The 16,593-nt window shown below is 38.8% G+C and overlaps 2 protein-coding genes across 4 annotated transcripts; one reads left to right on the top strand and one right to left on the bottom strand.

Annotated features, from left to right (window-relative positions):
• Window positions 1-1,574: 1,574 nt before the first annotated feature.
• ghrh (growth hormone releasing hormone) lies at window positions 1,575-7,357 on the top strand. 2 transcript variants are annotated; one of them, XM_069678910.1, is made up of 6 exons: window positions 1,575-1,647; window positions 1,862-1,970; window positions 2,736-2,840; window positions 6,707-6,811; window positions 6,944-7,069; window positions 7,193-7,357. In XM_069678910.1, exons 2-6 carry the CDS (start codon window positions 1,894-1,896, stop codon window positions 7,203-7,205), a joined length of 426 nt encoding a protein of 141 aa, XP_069535011.1. In that variant the 5' UTR covers window positions 1,575-1,647; window positions 1,862-1,893; the 3' UTR covers window positions 7,206-7,357. The 2 variants fall into 2 exon arrangements, with proteins under 2 accessions (XP_069535011.1, XP_069535012.1); XM_069678911.1 differs by having other exon boundaries at window positions 6,743-6,811.
• Window positions 7,358-9,509: 2,152 nt separating this feature from the next.
• On the bottom strand, window positions 9,510-16,464 carry rpn2 (ribophorin II). Of its 2 annotated transcripts, XM_069678957.1 has the most exons (18): window positions 16,409-16,464; window positions 15,887-16,077; window positions 15,649-15,744; window positions 15,137-15,312; window positions 14,976-15,051; window positions 14,716-14,850; window positions 14,439-14,615; window positions 14,230-14,348; window positions 13,884-13,989; window positions 13,588-13,679; window positions 13,377-13,491; window positions 13,064-13,258; window positions 12,867-12,953; window positions 12,658-12,753; window positions 12,101-12,176; window positions 11,298-11,427; window positions 10,603-10,699; window positions 9,510-10,168 (listed from the first exon to the last, which is right to left on the bottom strand). In XM_069678957.1, the coding sequence occupies exons 1-17, from the start codon at window positions 16,419-16,421 to the stop codon at window positions 10,648-10,650; spliced, it is 1,932 nt and encodes a 643-aa protein (XP_069535058.1). In that variant the 5' UTR covers window positions 16,422-16,464; the 3' UTR covers window positions 9,510-10,168; window positions 10,603-10,647. The 2 variants fall into 2 exon arrangements, with proteins under 2 accessions (XP_069535058.1, XP_069535059.1); XM_069678958.1 differs by lacking the exon at window positions 10,603-10,699.
• Window positions 16,465-16,593: the final 129 nt, after the last annotated feature.

Raw genomic sequence — 16,593 nt, forward strand, 5'->3', positions numbered from 1 at the left:
AAGAACCAGGGAAAAACATACTTTTGCAGAGGTCTCTTATTTTTTTCCGTGGCCTGATCCAGGCCTGACCTGGTCATTTGACCCCAGGAGGAAGAGAGCTAGACCACTAGCTCTGCTATTAATCAAGAGGACACTAATGGAATCAGAGGAATCAGAGAACCCTCTCCCCCATTTGTTTCAACATTCCACAGACTCAGGATGTAAACCTTGGGACAACCTCCAATAAACTGCAATGATTGTCGTTGTTTAAATGTTAACATTTACATTTAGAATAGTATTGAGGATAAGTAACCAAATTCTTTGATCCATGGACTGTGGACAACAGAGAAGAGTCACACCTCAGATCCCTGGGGATTGAAAGAGTTTGTGGGTCACTTATCTGCTTTCCCCCCTCTACCTCACACAGTGAGGAGAAGGGAGGGGTGAAACAGAGCTAACTCAGGACAGAGAAAATGTTGATTCATCACTGTGGCTCTTTTATTTGGTTTAATGGTCTGTAAACACATATATATATGCACACACATATCCACACATATACATTCACATATAAATGTGTGTTCACCATGACATGTTTATTGCTGAATTATCTATTACTTTCATGAACTGTTTATTTAATCTCATTCTGTGTATCATATCCCAGCGATGTTTGGAGTCTACAGGCAGCTGAGAGTCAAGAGGTGTCGAATATGTGGGGGTTATATAGATGAGGTTAACTACTTTATGTTTAGTCCAACGACCTCCACACACCTAACCAACAGTGCAGTTGACCCTCTCCTTCATCAGAGTTGGTCTAACTCTGCTATACTGTATATCGCAGTTGATGTGGTAGTAATAAGGGTATTAGGGGTTAGAGTAGAACTTTAGCAAAGATACCTCCCAATATCTCAGCTGCTGCACCGTGCTGCTTTACAGGTTTCATTTTCAGTCCATCTTTCATCATATTCATCCTGTTATTAATCGTTTTCATGCTCATCACCATATTCATTTATCTCATGTAGGCCTATATTTAGTAGTTTGGTTAATAAATCCTTCATTTATAAAGATCTGCATTACGTGTTTTGTATGTGTGAAGTACTAAGCCTCTGTACACCGCAAAACGAATTCAACTCTAGAGTGTAGCAACCTTCAGATTATGAGATTGAATTACAATAATTATGTAACTATTTATAAGTTTCCCTGTTTTTTCAAAATAGGGTGGTGCCCCGTTAAATACCTATGATAGGTTAAGTCTTTTTATTAAAGTTAAAGTTAAATTCTCGTCAATATAGAGTGCAGGCATTCTATGACTAGTCAGTCAAGAAACTAGTTAATCGACCGATTTACGCTACATCTCATACATTCAACGTGGTACAAAATGCGTTGGCATTTCTGTATGTACGTCAGGCCAAAAAGGAAAAAAAACAGAGAGACCGACAGAGAGAGCATGTAGACAGCTCAGCACAAGGAGAGAGAGTGATCATGTGTTATGTGGGAGTGACTTGGAGCTTCAGGTTCAGTATAAACTGACCATGGACACAGAGATAACAAACAGTACTGTTCCAGTGTTTCTTTTGTCCAGTCTTTCCTGGCAGTGAGAGATGATGAGAGTGGAGGGCACCAAATAAAGAGGAACTGCGGGGACACTCAGAATTCACACAAAATAACCAGGTAATTCCATACCCTGTGTAAATGTAATATTTCATGTCTGTGTCGTCTGTGGTCATTTTAAACATTTTTACTCAGACGTTAATGTTTTCTATCTTAGTATAAATCTCTTCATGTTACAACTTCAGTGTCTTCAGCAGAGCGACAGGCCGGCTGAGGGGAACTGTGGTATCAGCGTTTTTTCTAATGTAATTTTTACTCCTGTTATTTATTCCAGCTGGCCATTCTTCTCCAGTACTGACTGTGAGGATGGAGAAAGCTGCACTGCTGTTGTTTTGTTGCCTGGTCATGTCTTTATCAGGCTCGCCACTTTACCCATCTATTAGGTAAGTCCTGACAGATTAATGGTTTTTAGTGTAAGTGTTTAAAAATTCAGCACAGTGTTTGTTTAAAGTTAATTAAATACTTTATGACTGGTTGACTCAGCTCTTCAGGTGTCCATGTCTAGAAGCAGAAATACTAAATGTGGTTGAAGATTATTACTTTGAGTATATTTTAATAGAAATCTGACAAATTAGCACACAACACTACAGTAAATCCTCTCCATGTAATCATTTATGTTACTATACTACTCTAGAGAACATCTGAAATAGCTAGAAAACTGCAAAGGGAGAAATGTGAAACAAAGTTTTCCCATCATACATCATCATTTGTAAGGAAATACGGAACATACTCTGATTTGAGACCCTGGCTTGATTTCAGTGTCTGATCTAAAAGATACACATGGTGTACGACGTTTTTAACCTGATGAACCTGGTTGCTTTGCATGTCATAGCTTTGCCCTCTGCCCTTGTTATGCTAAACAGGGTTAAGATGTCTGCATTAATCACAGTGTTACATTTACACAGCACCTTAACAACCCCATCCTGTAATAAAGCGGCACAATACATCATTTTACAAGAGACTTTTCAAGTAAGATTGAGGACATTTTTGCTGTCTAAAATCCTTCTAACATCAAGACTCTGCATACAGATGAAATCAAATTGAAATGTGAATACATTTACATATGAGTATAAATGTCAGTATAATATTGGTGAAGCAATTTGAATACAATGATTTACAGTAATTTAGTTAACGGGGATATTTCTCAGGTTTGGCCAGACTGATACTTCCATTCTGATGACGTCTTCAATAAAGAATCCAGAAGAGCAGCTGGAGGAAGACATGAGTCCTCACAGGGAGGGAGCAGAGCTACGGTAAGTTTGTTCATATGGAGTGGCTGATCAAAAATACACCTTAAAGGATCAGTTTACCTTAATTAAAAGAAAAAAAACATTTGTATATAAAATGTATATATTCTTCTGGCTTTACTCATACTTGTGTATAGGTTAACTATATTTATATTTTATATATTATTACTGTGTTTTTCAACTACAAGACACCTAAGGGTAACAAAAAAAAGATATGTAACAAAGAAAGGCAGAAAAAGGGTTAAAGGAAAAACAAAAAATTACAATTTATGTCAAAAATAAAGTATGAATTAAATATTTATAAACCGTCCACACTGCAGCCCCAGTCCCACAGTCCATCCATACAATTAAATCGTTTTTTCCCCCCCGATCTTATTCTTACCTATTCTATCACTCACTTCCCTCATCAGTCCTACCACAAAAAGAGTGTCATACAAGATGAAAGTGAAACTACATATATCATAGGGATAGGTGAATTCTGATAAATATAAGGCTAGAGTACAAGTTAAATAACAAATCAGGATTGAATTATAAATATAACAAAAGGAATGAAACACTGTTTGGCCCACCGTTTGTGTCTCTTTCTGGTTTTATATGTTAACTGCTCTATTTCTCTTACATGTTTTATTAAGTCCCTCCATTTTTCTTTACTAGGCCTTACATTCTGGAGCCAGTTTTATGTTACATTCAAGAGCTCCTTAATAATCTAATAAAGTACCTCAGTTATGACTTTCCTCTTTGGCATTTCTTAACAGGACATGACCCAAAGATAAAGATGTAATAGATGTATAATAGTATAATTTTGGTGTTGATTGTTGAAATGAAGCTTGCTGAACAATCATCTGAAACTTCCATGCATATTCTCAAACAGAACTGATGAGCTGTTGTCTTCTGAGAAGATAAATGTATATTTTTCAATCAATTTGAAAGTTAACTGAAATTAAAATTTTATTTTATCCTCTCAATTGTTTTTGGCTTTATCACTTTTGAAGGTGTTGTGTAGCAGATTTGATGAGATTTGACCCTTGACCTTAACACACTTCACTCACAAGATGTGTGTTTTAATTTACAAGAACTGAGTCAAAGTGCTTTTCTTATATACATATCACTATTCCTGAAATCTAAACGCACTTGGACTGACAATCAAAGGAAGTGCTTGTAATAGAAATTACAGTCTAGGAATTGTATTCATTCTAATGGTTTTAATCCTGGTTTCAAGTTTATCATGCTAGATTTGTACACATTAATACCCTGATATGGTGCCATATTCTTTGATGTTCTTCATTGGAGCTGTAGGAATTCTTTCTAGTTTAGGATTCTGTCGTCTGCATACAACTGCTGGTAAATGCTTTTGACCAGCCATTTCTTTCCTCTTTTCTTCTGATAATCACTACCAGTGGTTCAATGTATAAAAGGAAAATTCAGGCGAGAGAAGATCCCCCTGTCTAGTGCCTCTTCAAAGCTCAAAGACACTTGATATTCTATTAACTGTGAGCTTGTGAGATGCCACACATAGCCTGTAACCAAGAAATGAAGACGCAACTTACGCCAAAGCTTTTACAGGTCACAAAAACGATCATGGCTCGACGACTCATTGAAGGCTTTTTCAAAAGCTTTACCTCCATAGCTTTACTGTAACTGCTCTATGATGTTTATTGTACATCTGACAACATCTGATGATTGTCTATTTGTTATAAATCTTGTCTGGTCTAAATCTATAATATCAGGCATAACTTCATAACTATCAGTCAGCTAGTAAACTACTGATCAGTTTTTGTTTTATTAAAGTTTTAGGCCCAAGTCCTCAATTGTACTTCCTAAAGTGAAGCCTTAACTGCCTTGACCCTTGTCTGGCTGGCTTAAGTTTCTGGCTGGTTGTCTCCCTTTTTTCTAGGATTAAATGCAGATGATTTTCTGTTGAATAACAACATTCAAACCTTCCTACTATAGGTTCTGTATTATTAATGTCTAGATCATCTCCATCCACGGTTTCACCTTTATTGTAAAGTCTTCCCATTGCAAGAGTGAGATATGAAGTCCCATGACATTCTACTTTTCCCCCTATTATACCTATTATTAATGATAATAAAGAATGGTCTGAGACGGTGGTCAGGTGCTTTCTCCAAACATCCACTATTCCCAACTCTTGTGTTGTTCTTCTCAGTAAGCTATTGGCAGGTTCAAAGCTTTGTTCTATAGTACCTTGGGAATCCAAATTGGCATTCATAATAAGGTTAAAGTCTCCTGTGACTGTTGTTATTCCTTGACTTTGGGAAGCTATTATATCCACCACTTGTTTTTTGTTATTAAATCCAACCCTTCCACTTGGGGATTAAACACATTTACCATGGAGACCAATACATCATCAATGTTCCCAATCCCTAGAGCATGTCACCCTTCTTTATCACAAGAAACAGCAGGGCCTGAATTAAAATGCTCTGCCTCCCCTTGATGATTTATAGGATAAATGGAAAACAAAGCTGTTTCAATTCACCTGACTTTTAATGTCCAGATTAGATCAAGTGAGTGTCCTTTAGGAATACAAGAGTTCTAAGGCCGTTGACATTATAGGAGATTATTTAAAAGGGTTAGGGTTAGGGTTAGGGTAAGTGCCAAGCACCACCAGATTTAGGTTCTTTTTGACAAATTTCTAATCAGTTTTTTTCAGAGTTTTATTAAACAAACAGGTGTCCTCAGTAAGTAGCAAACTCTATTCGTTTGCTAGAAGTGATTGCATGAGCATTTTAAGGAATCTTGGGTATACCATAATATTTAAATGGCAAAAAAGAATATTGTAATTTAGTTTCATGAGTGTTGTCCTGTGTTTAATCTCCCCTCACAGTCCTACATCAATATATATAATCCTGGGGTTCGTTGCTGCAGACCACCTGCTGCTGTGGACCTGCTCGACTAAGACTACAACAACTATTATTATCAGTCTTCCCCATAGTATCATTACTATAGTTGCTAATGCTAATAGTAGACCTGTTGACTTCAAATTGCTACAATTATTATTATCAGCCTATCATCATTACTATCTTGCTCAATTTTACACATTTGTACCATTATTATTGGCATTGTAACCATATGTATTATCTGTTGTCGCTGTTGTTGTTGTTCATGTAACAAGGACATATGTTGTTGTTGTAAGAAGAACATATGTTGTTGTATGTCTATCCTGCATCTCCCTCTATCCCACTTTTCGGCCCATCCAGTCGAGGCAGATGGCCGTTCAACATGAGTCTGGTTCTGTTCGAGGTTTCTGCCTGTTAAAAGTGTGGATCATGGTGGATTCATGTTGGGTCTCTCTCTAAAAAACATTAAGAGTACAGTCTAGACCTGCTGTTTTTGTAAAGTGTCTTGAGATGACTTGGGTTATGATTTGGCACTATACAAATACAATTTGATTGATTTGATTGATAAAATTAATTACACTGATTTCCTATAAATCGCAAGTGATGCAATTGTTTTTATTCCTATACTTACTTATTCTTGTAAAAAAAAAAAGGGGGGGGGAAAGAAACACAAATAATCTCAGATTTTAAAGTCCCGTATAGCATCATAGGAATTCATCTAAAATAAAATAATAATAATCTGATAAAATAATAAAATCTTCCACATACCCAAGCGCAAGGCAGGGCAGTCACAATAGGGAGACATTAATTTATTAGTATTTCCCCTTTTAAATGAACTCTAATCATAAAACTAAAGAAAATATGAACCTTCCCTTTACGCTGGACAATCGTATAGCAGCTTCTGTCTGTCCTGTCTTTTCGTTGTTGCTTCATTGCACTGCAGTTCAATTTCTCTGCTACTCAAGAGTACTCTAGTAATAACTGAACTGATGTAAATTGTCCACCTTCTGATTGTAGCTCAGGACGCCACGCTGACGCCATCTTTACTAACAGTTACAGGAAAGTCCTGGGCCAAATCTCTGCCAGGAAGTTCCTTCAGACAATCATGGGAAAACGGCTCGGGTGGGTAGCACAAGAGGAATCATGTGCACTTCAATCTGTGCAAATTCAACAGGAGCAATATTTGCAGTGTGTGTTTAGGTAACCGACTGAAATGTACAATGGAACATAAAGTGTTGGTGTTTCCTTCCACAGGGAGGAAAGTGAGAGCTTCATGAAACGTCAGTCAGATATTTATGAAGGAACCTATAAAGAAGATCTTACTTCCATCCAGAGCAAGCACAGATACAGAGGAGTGCACGGGAATGTCATGAGGCCCGGGTAATTAAGTACCATAAAATCAAATACACTATGAGCTCTAATGAAACATTTAGAAACACAAATCTGACTTTTCAAGCATGATGATGTGAGCATTTTGCTAAACTGAGTCTTTCCTCTTCACAGACTGCTTAGTTGAGATTGGTGGATTGGACAGATTAGTGGCTGCCACAGCTCCTCTCTGCTGCGTTTTTCAGAGCCATCACTGCTTGTTTTCTAATACTTCCTTAAACCTTTGCAGATGGAAATGATAATATCATTTTTTTATTGTCATTAAAGCTGTTGAGAAAACCTTGTGCCTGGCTCATGGCTCCGCCTTCTCCATGTTCACAGATAGGACATGGGTCAAACTATAAAATGAAAATACTCTTCAAAAACATCATTCTACATGGTTAGTACTTCTACATTCTATTTTGGTATATTCTGCTGAAAATACTTTAAAATTGAGTAAACTACTTAAAGGGATAGTTCAGATTTAGGTAGGGTTGCATGAGGTACTCATCAGTAGTCAGTGTAATACAAACAGTGTAATACCTACAATTGATGGGAGCATGGCCCCTGTTTATAAAAGCCAGCTGGAGTACAGACATGTATGCTAAGCTATGAACCACTGTTGAAGCAGTCTGCAGTACAATGTATTTCAGCCACTGAAAAATAAGATAAACTTATAAACCTGAAAAACTGATCCACTAAAGTTTATAATATATTTTTCACAAATTCAACTTGCCGTCAGAAAGCCCTTTTCCTTTTTTGACCGTACAATATCTGAATTTCTCCAAATGCAGTGACTGTAACTGATCAGCTGTTCAGGCTAGAGGTTTGTGGAATTAAAACAAGAAAATAGAGTTATAATGAAAACAATTAAGTGCATAAAAAACAGTGGAGACAAGAAGATACTTTTATGGACCAGAATATACAGAAGAAAAACTTAAACAGATCGACAAAGATAAGAAAAACTTCTGTCGTATGGTAAGTTTACATTCGGTACAGCTAGCCAAAGCTGTCCAAGGTCATTATGACGCAACAGAACAAGGTGAATATAAAATAGTCACAATACGGTGACCAGGACAGTCGTTGTTTGAACAGCCCGGAAAACACAAGCATGCCCCATCGTTAAAACCTTGAGAAAAGTGAAGTTTGATTTCAGTTAAAGTTCACCACAGAACTTCCTGACCCAAACAGGTAAGGGTTAAGTAAATCTTCTTCTTCTTTAAACTTGTACACTTATCACTTATGTAACCTGATTAAACCTAATCTCAGAACTGTGCATGTGTTGGGCTCAAGTTTTTTTTCACTCTCCTGTTAGTATTCTGGCACATATTTGTCTGACCCCTAATAAACCTTTGTCAGACATTTTGATATTGCACAACTGGAAGCACAGGTACAATTCATAATGAAGACCGCATTCCATTTCTTTACTTCTAGGGTCTAGGTTTACTGCTGGAGTTAAAGTGTGACCGTGTGATTTTAACCCTCTTGCTCTTTTAAATTTAACATATCCAATTATCCAACATATCCAAATGTATTTCAAGCTAACTTACTGACTTCCTCTTGGGTTTAACTCATGGAAACAGGGTAGTTAACAGATGGTAGGATAGGATGTCAAGTCATGTTACATTGATTACCACATTTTGTTTGTGTTGGTGAAACATACTGCTGGGCTACTTCTTTTAGATTTTGCAGGGGGCGCTATCGAGCCATTTTCAGACAATCATGCGATCTACATGAGATATCTCATTGACATACTTTGGGTAACCTTGGTTTTGTATCACAGTATCTCTCTGCCTACACTGCTAGAAATATTGCCCATTAGACATCATACAATCATTACTTTGAGTCGACAGCTTCTTTGACTCCTATTGTTAAAGATGTTTTAATTTTTCAATCTGATGTCTAATGTTTTTGTTTTTGCAATGGTCCCTGTAAATATACACTTTACAATCATATACAGTGGAACCTTTAAGTTTTTAACATATATACATATATATATATATATATACACATCTTATATGTTCATCTTAGTTAAAGCAGGTCCATCAGAACTTTGAAAAGAGCACAACACTGCTTTGCCCATGGTTATTAAGTTGGCTTTGATGCTAGAGGATTTTATTTCCCACTCCAACTCCTATCAGGTGGTTTGGGATGGCATTTAATATGGTGGACCTTCTACGAGAGCACAACGGGCTTGAAATGTGTAGGAGAAGGAGAAAGGCCCTATATCTAGAGCAGGTATCGTCCACAGCCTACCATGTCACTCTGCCATGATTCTTCAGGAGCTTAGGAAGGATAAACCAAGTACAGACTGGCTTTGAAGCAGAGGGTGAGGGAGGGGAGCGTCAGTTGGTTGATATCTAAAAACACTTGATGCCACTAAATTCCTCACAGTTTTGTAAAAACGCCCTTTATTCCACTTTTTCTCAACTTAAAAGACAAGAAACTTAGATTCACCAGAGATTCTTTATTTCCTCTTCCACATTACAAAAACATCTGTTCCTCAAACAGCCCATATTTCATTATTAACATTTTTTTCTGGGGGATACAAACTCTTTGTCAAATAATCACTCCTCCTACAAATCTGATGCACCAAAAACAGGCAAACACACTGGCATAGTTATTAACGATCAAAGTGTCAGTGCTACTGCCAGTGGTCAGCTGAAACATGTTAACTAACAGCTTCTGTTATGTGGTGAAATGGGCACTGAGTGGAAACAAGAGAGGAATGTACAAAATATAACCACAAATCAAACAAAACCCATCAAGAAACCACAAATAAAAATCCCAGCTCACTTAGAAAAAACTGGCAAGTTGGACAATAAGAAAACAAATCTCACAGGAAGATGAAGTGCAACGATCAGTAGCTTTACAGCCCTCAGTAGGAGGATCTGTCAGTGAGTGTTTGTCCTCGGAGACGCTGTGATATCTTGATTCTTTCCATTTGGCAACACTGACAAACTGCATGTTTAAACTGTCGATTGGATTCTTGAACTGCCACTTTGTATTTAAAGTCAGATTTTGATGCCTTGTTGAATGACTCCTTGGAAACAATAAATGTGCTCCATCAGTCTCCTCTTTTAATTTTCTTTGCCTTATTTTTTCTCAATTCTGTGGAAGAAAAAAAAGTAAACATTAGTTATCAAAAATATATGAATTAAAACCTTTATTTAACACCTGATAAACAACAAATTATGTAAAGGGTTGATCATGCATTTCAATGTGCACCCATCCACAACAAACAGAACACATAGAACTTCTCATGACAAATGTCTCAGATCTGGACAATGCATTTCTTGACTCATGAAAGCAAAACATGTCACTCGATGTAATGGCACAACCAGAGCCATGATTGTCAGACAACAATGGAGGCATTACCATAGCACCGGTATGGCTATGTTTGTAATGATCATGGTGGAATGAGTGAGAAGCAAACCAGGGGGAGGGCGGCAAGTACATGTGAACACTCTGAGTTAGAATGAGTGAGCACCACACAGCCATGCACGCTGCCAGCCATTATGGAAATACACTGTGGATGCCCTTACTTCAGCCTGGAAGAACAACCGACTCATTTCTTACAAAGGAGGGCTTTATCGTAGGCTCCTATACTTTGCCAACCTACTACTCTGCTCTGCTGCAATCCTGAAAGAGGAGTAAAGAGACAGCAAGGTGTTGATAGAAGGGTTAAAAAAAAAAAAAAAAAATCAAAGGCACCAGCTAGAAGGAGATAGAAATTAGCAGAGAAGAAGGAAAAATATCCTCACAGGAAAATTATATTTTTGAAAGCATTATCGGCAATATTCTACTTGCTTTTAAAGGGTTAAATGAGCTATTGTAAGAGCAGGAAGTTAAAGTGAACAATTACAGAGTGATGTCTTGAGTCTGTGACACAGGATACAAATTGCTCACTCTGGCCCTTTGAGGGCTCTACATATTGATGGTGAGGAAATTGCCCACTTAGATCGTCACTCTTGCAGATTTTGCTGCCGCGCTTCTCTCCCGGTCCAAGTAGGCATGAGATTCCCTCCTGGGAGAAGAGCCCGGCACTGAAATCAGCCTCTGGGGACCCACTCAGAAGCTACTGAAATGGAATAGGCACTTTTCCTCAGGTTTTAGGCTAAGAACTACCAAGAGGTCTCAAAACACCAGAGTCCTCGTCATCTGAAAGGGGCCAGGCTTTTTCTCTGAGATGAAGGACCCTCTAAGAACCATTTGTTCCAGGAACCATCGGGGGACGTACCTCTTCACTGCTTTCTGGGCCAGCATGCGGTTCCCTGCGAGGAAAGTTACTCCGCCGATAATCGCCAAGTACTTCAGGGTCTGGAACATGTTAAGGTGGGTCCAGTAGACGTACATCAGACCCAGCATTGCTGAAACGAAACAACCAAGCAGGCTTGAACATTAACATCCAAACAAATCAGCTGCTGGTTAACACAATTCTGAATTTACTATCAAGATTTAAAATAAAAAATTTACTTATACAGTAGGTCAGTAAGTGAGTTTATGGACGCCGCAAGATTTATTTCTTAATTTTTACTTTATTCTAAATAATGTGTAATTTGCACCATATCATCCCCTCTCTCTCCCACATTTCCTGTCTTCTATCAAACAAAGGCAAAAACTGCCTTTTTTTTTATTGTTGCATGATCAAGGAGTAATTTATTACCAAATTAAGTAAGCCAACTATTGAAATGAACAGCAAATGTCCACAAATAAAGACACCATGCATCCAACCCTGAATATACACCTAAAAAGAGTGAATAAAAATGCACTCTAATATGACGTCTCTTTTTGCAGATTTTCAGGACATTTGGACACAGCTGTTGAGATGCTGTTGGTGGGTATTGGGGGACATTTCATATTGTAATTTTGGGTGTGAAATTCATGAATAATGCATGCTGAAATTAATTATGATGATGCACAATGTCACACAGTCATTACTGCAATTCACTTATCAACTTGAACAACAGCAGATGAATAGTAGATGACAAGGCTTTAAAACAATCATGTGTGTGATAAACATTTCATTTTGTTGGGACTAACCTGCGTGTCCCACGTGGAACAGAATGGTGCTGGGAGAGAAGCTGAAGTTGGAAATGTTAGCTCCGAGCTTTAACCACTACAGATGAGAGGGGGAATAAAAGACAATGTGATTTCATCCCCTGCAAGAGCTGTAAACAAAAGGGCTGAAAAATTGTTTACCACCTAATAAACAATGCACTGATTCACCACAACAATAACTGTTACTCACCACTACAAATGCCAGGGAAAAAACACACCATAGCTTTTGTGCTTTCAAATTAAATAAGCATTATATTAACGCAATACTGGAGCCTCATTCACTGTGTATGAAGGCTTCTTCTGAAGAGCTTTTCTCTGGGATCAAAACGACGTCACTGCATACAACTATAACAACAGAGCTGGATGCTCAATTGAAAAAGGTTTTGTTTAATAGTGAAAGTAGGATGCTTTTTAGGTGTGTCTTTAATTGGGGTTAGTTTTGAAATTACCTGATAAAAGGTACAATTAAGCTGGATGCAAAAATAAGTAAAAAACAGAAAATGACAGGAAACATTGTGGAAACAGTTTTTCAACATTACCAGAATAAGCAGAAGCAGGAAGGGAGACAGGATGAGAGCTGTGAAGGTATTGGACACGACCGTGGGAGGCTTCTTCTCTGGTTCCCTGAATAAGTGCTTCAGAGAAAACAGATAATTTCAAACTGATGAGCAGATACCTAGTGCATGTTGTTTGATTTTCCATCATCATGAAGTAAATCTGATACAAATAAGGAGTACAGAAGTATTACCTGGATCTCTGGTTTGGGTACATAAAGAGTCTTGGGCTGAATGACAGCTGGAGCCTCCTCATCCACAAACTTCAGAACAACATCGGCCTATGGAAAGATTAAAACTTAACTTTGGAGATAAAAACCCTGTCACTGGCTGGGCACTTACAACAATTGAAAACCCCTATTACCACCAGAATGTCTAAACACACACTCACCACATTCCACAAGATGGGATTCTCCAAAGTAGCATCTCCGACAATGAGGTGGAGAGAATAGGTACCAGAGGTGGAGTCAAACTCTGATTTACGTTCTGCTGTGTCCAACTCAAACTTGTACACATTCTTGCTGTCGGGTTCAGCTACAAAAACCACCTCTTGGCCAGTTTTCTGATTGTGCAGCCGGACAAATGTCTGTAACAGAGAAGACAAATAGGTAAGACTTTGATCTAATTTCTTCCTACCTGTTTAAAGAGGTTGGCTGTTGTCATGACTGTTCTGGTCATACAGATGCATAGCAACATTTACACACCTGATGAGGGGTAAGCTCCACTCCAGTGTTAATGTCAACCAACTGGAAGGACATTGCGAAGTTCTGGTGACTGTCTGCGGTGAAGGGGGTCTTGGCTTTGGAAGGATAGTCCACCCTGGGTCATTTTAAAGAGAAAAGCATTTAGAATTATATTGTAGAGCTACGAAGGGCAAGTGAAAAGGGCTTCACTTATTAAAACTTGTTTCCTAACCTGCTGGTCTTTGTGCCGATGCTCTGGTCCTTATCCACCACAGAGAGGTCCATGTTACTGACAGCCACCTCAGTGGACACCTTCACCTTAAGCTACAGGTAAACAGTCAAAAAATAAAGTTACATCAAGACAGGGCATGATAGCAGCATACAAATCCTAAACAGTGTGACTACAATAATATGCAGTCAAACAAGGTCAGCTGCAGCCACACAACCCAAAGAAGTGACCACAAGCTTAAAAAATTAATATGTAACCAGTGAACCACTGGCTAATCCATCCCACTCCCGCCTTCTCACCTCAACGTGATTAGCAACCAGTCGGCTATCTCCAGTCACCGCAATGGTAAACTGGTAATATCCACTGGCTGGCTGATTGGACATGAAGTTCAGTTCAAAGACGCCACTGAAAAACAGAAATGTATATGGTGTAGTTCTACCAAGCAAAGACTGCCTACAAAACACTTGCAAATGATTGACAGAAAATTTAAGTAATTTCACACACTCTACACAGTCAACAAATAGATATACAATAACATCTGTATACTGTAATTTGCATTAACATTCAGACTTCACTCTTAGGAACATTAAGGAAGTTTTGTTTGATGAGCAATGAGGTTATGAAAGGTAATGTATGTATACATACTCATTAAGTGTGAAAGGGGCTTGGTTAAGAATAATGCTCTTGGAGGCAACAGCGTGCGCAGACTCCACCAGCACGCTGGCTGAGGCCAGGGGTTGAGACATCACATCAGTAACAAGGAGCTGTGAATCAGACAGAGAGACAGCATCACCATGGAGGTTTTTTGAATTGATGCAAAGTAATGTAGCTAGATTGAGAACTGACATCTGTACCTGCAGGGTGGGTTGGCTATGAGACACTGTGGCTGGGCCCTGAGCAGTGACAATGACCGGAACGTGGAAGCGGTTGTTGGAGAGAGCAGCAGCAGCACTCGCTACACTAAAGGCCTCAGCCAGAGAGTCCCAGGATTTCTTGCTGAAGATTGAGTTCACCAGCTGGATGACCTGGTCCTGTGGTGGAAACAATTCTTCCATTAGTTTCACAGACAAAAAACATGCAGAGAAAAGCAACAAACTAGCTGATTAAACACCTGACTGAGGAAAATAATACCTCCTTCAGGGGGGGCTCCATATCCACATGATCTGACAGGGAATAAGCAGCAGTCACAAACATGGCAGTTGCCTCAAGTCCTTCCTCAAACTGGAGGTAGATGCCACCAAGATCATCGAGACGAGCCGTCAGATCCTGAGAGGAAAATGCAAAACCATTTGATCATTAAAAAATCTCTGTGCATGATGAAAAGTCCAGTTTATATTGCTCTGAATAAAAAAAAGCACACAGCACCACCTAGTGGACGTTTTAGAACTTACCTCAATTTCCTCCAGTATTCCTCCAAGCTCTGCCTGCTGGGACAGACGGGCTGCTGTTTGCAGAGCTAAAGTGATCCTGTCCAAAGAGAAGATACATTTCATTTCATATCAAACTGCAAAAAAAGCTACTGCACTCCCTGACCAACACAACAAACACTTACGCCATGACATTGTCCTCCTTGTTGATGCGAGCTGTTAAGGCACCTACAACTTCCTGGGAAGCCAGAGGGAGGCCCAGAGAGCTGAGGGCGCTCACAGCCCGATGAATCTGAGTCATAGTCGAATCTTCACTGACTGCTGCCAGGAGGATGTCACGGGTTTCATTGGACACAGGGATCTGTGAAGTTAACAAAAATCTAATATAAACAGTTTGATGCGCAAGAGTTTGCAATATAATACAGAGTCTTCAACTATTTCCTGTCAATGTTCAGGCCAAACTAATGTCATATTATTTTTATTTTTTTACATCTTGACCACGAGGCTATAATGTGGATTTCAAATCCCAAAGGAAATTGTGATTTGTTATAAAGAGGTCTTCTCAAAACTTTCAAATCTTTTTTTTTTCCTATTTCGACCTGTCTAACTAAACTTATCTTCTCCATAAATGCTTTGGAATACAATGAAATGCTATAGGACAGATAAGAAGGTCAGGGTGAGAATATAATTTCCATACCTCACATCCTGAAATGGCTTGACTGGTCTCAGCAGCAAAGAAGATGGAGTCAACACTAGTGGGATCAAGTTGAGATTTGAGGAACTGGCATACTCCCTACAAAGAAAAACACACATTTTCAGCTGAAGAACATTGACAATCAACGTGTAATGTCATATTAATTATTCAAGAAACTAAATTGTGACTGAATGCTTTATTCAAGTGTCTAAACTTCCGCCTACTGGAGTGGTTTTCTTACCGTGTGATCGGGAACAGCCGCTCCAAGTTTGGTCAGACCAACAACAGAATAGTACGCAGAGTCCAGGTCAGCGAATTGTTGGCTCAAGAGGTTCTGCAGTCGAGCCACATCAGAGAGGGAGAGGTAGTGCGCCGGTGTGAGTGCCTGAGCCCCAGCGAGAGCCAGGCTGAGGAGAACCAACCCGAACAACCCTGCAGTCATAAAGAGGAGACAAGTTTGCCTACCAGCTGGTCTAAAGGTGTAACTACCTATTACCATTTAGATAAGGAAACAAAAGATACGCTATATTTCTTTTGAAGATATTTACTCATTCATTGAGATACCGCTCGCTCTTTCATTGCAGGTTTAGCTGCCAGGCAAGCTAGCTAGCGTCAGTAGGAAGCAACACACTGCATGTACCAGGTTCGTTTTTTACACTTAGTTTAAGACTGCTAATTCTACAATACCATACAAAACTTAAATAAGAAGAAGAACAAACCTATCGTAAAATTACATTCAACATTTACGATGTAATTCACTTACTAGACCGGTCCATGTCTTGCAGTCTTATGCAGCGTCACCAAAACCGACGATTGCTTCCGGTGTCTCAGGAAGCCAGCTGTCACTTGAAGTATAATATCCGGTTGTACACATGTCATTTCAAAATAAAACACAACTTTTTAAATTCGACTACGATATGTGCTATGTAATAGTATTTTTATAATAAA

Source organism: Semicossyphus pulcher, unplaced genomic scaffold, assembly GCF_022749685.1.
Source record: "Semicossyphus pulcher isolate SPU_LCO1_2020_fin unplaced genomic scaffold, fSemPul1.0.p SCAF_3, whole genome shotgun sequence".
Classification (NCBI taxonomy): Eukaryota; Metazoa; Chordata; class Actinopteri; order Labriformes; family Labridae; genus Semicossyphus; species Semicossyphus pulcher.

Excerpts from the sequence above, each read along its gene's own strand:
- rpn2 (XM_069678957.1), bottom strand. Across the intron at positions 15,052-15,136 it reads AAGGAGGACAATGTCATGGC|GATCACTTTAGCTCTGCAAA; the intron begins GTAAGTGTTTGT and ends CTCTTTGGACAG. Across the intron at positions 13,990-14,229 it reads GCCCCTTTCACACTTAATGA|TGGCGTCTTTGAACTGAACT; the intron begins GTATGTATACAT and ends TCTGTTTTTCAG.
- ghrh (XM_069678910.1), top strand. The coding sequence starts at position 1,894 with ATGGAGAAAGCTGCACTGCTGTTGTTTTGTTGCCTGGTCATGTCTTTA. Across the intron at positions 2,841-6,706 it reads AGGGAGGGAGCAGAGCTACG|CTCAGGACGCCACGCTGACG; the intron begins GTAAGTTTGTTC and ends TTCTGATTGTAG. Across the intron at positions 6,812-6,943 it reads ATCATGGGAAAACGGCTCGG|GGAGGAAAGTGAGAGCTTCA; the intron begins GTGGGTAGCACA and ends TTCCTTCCACAG.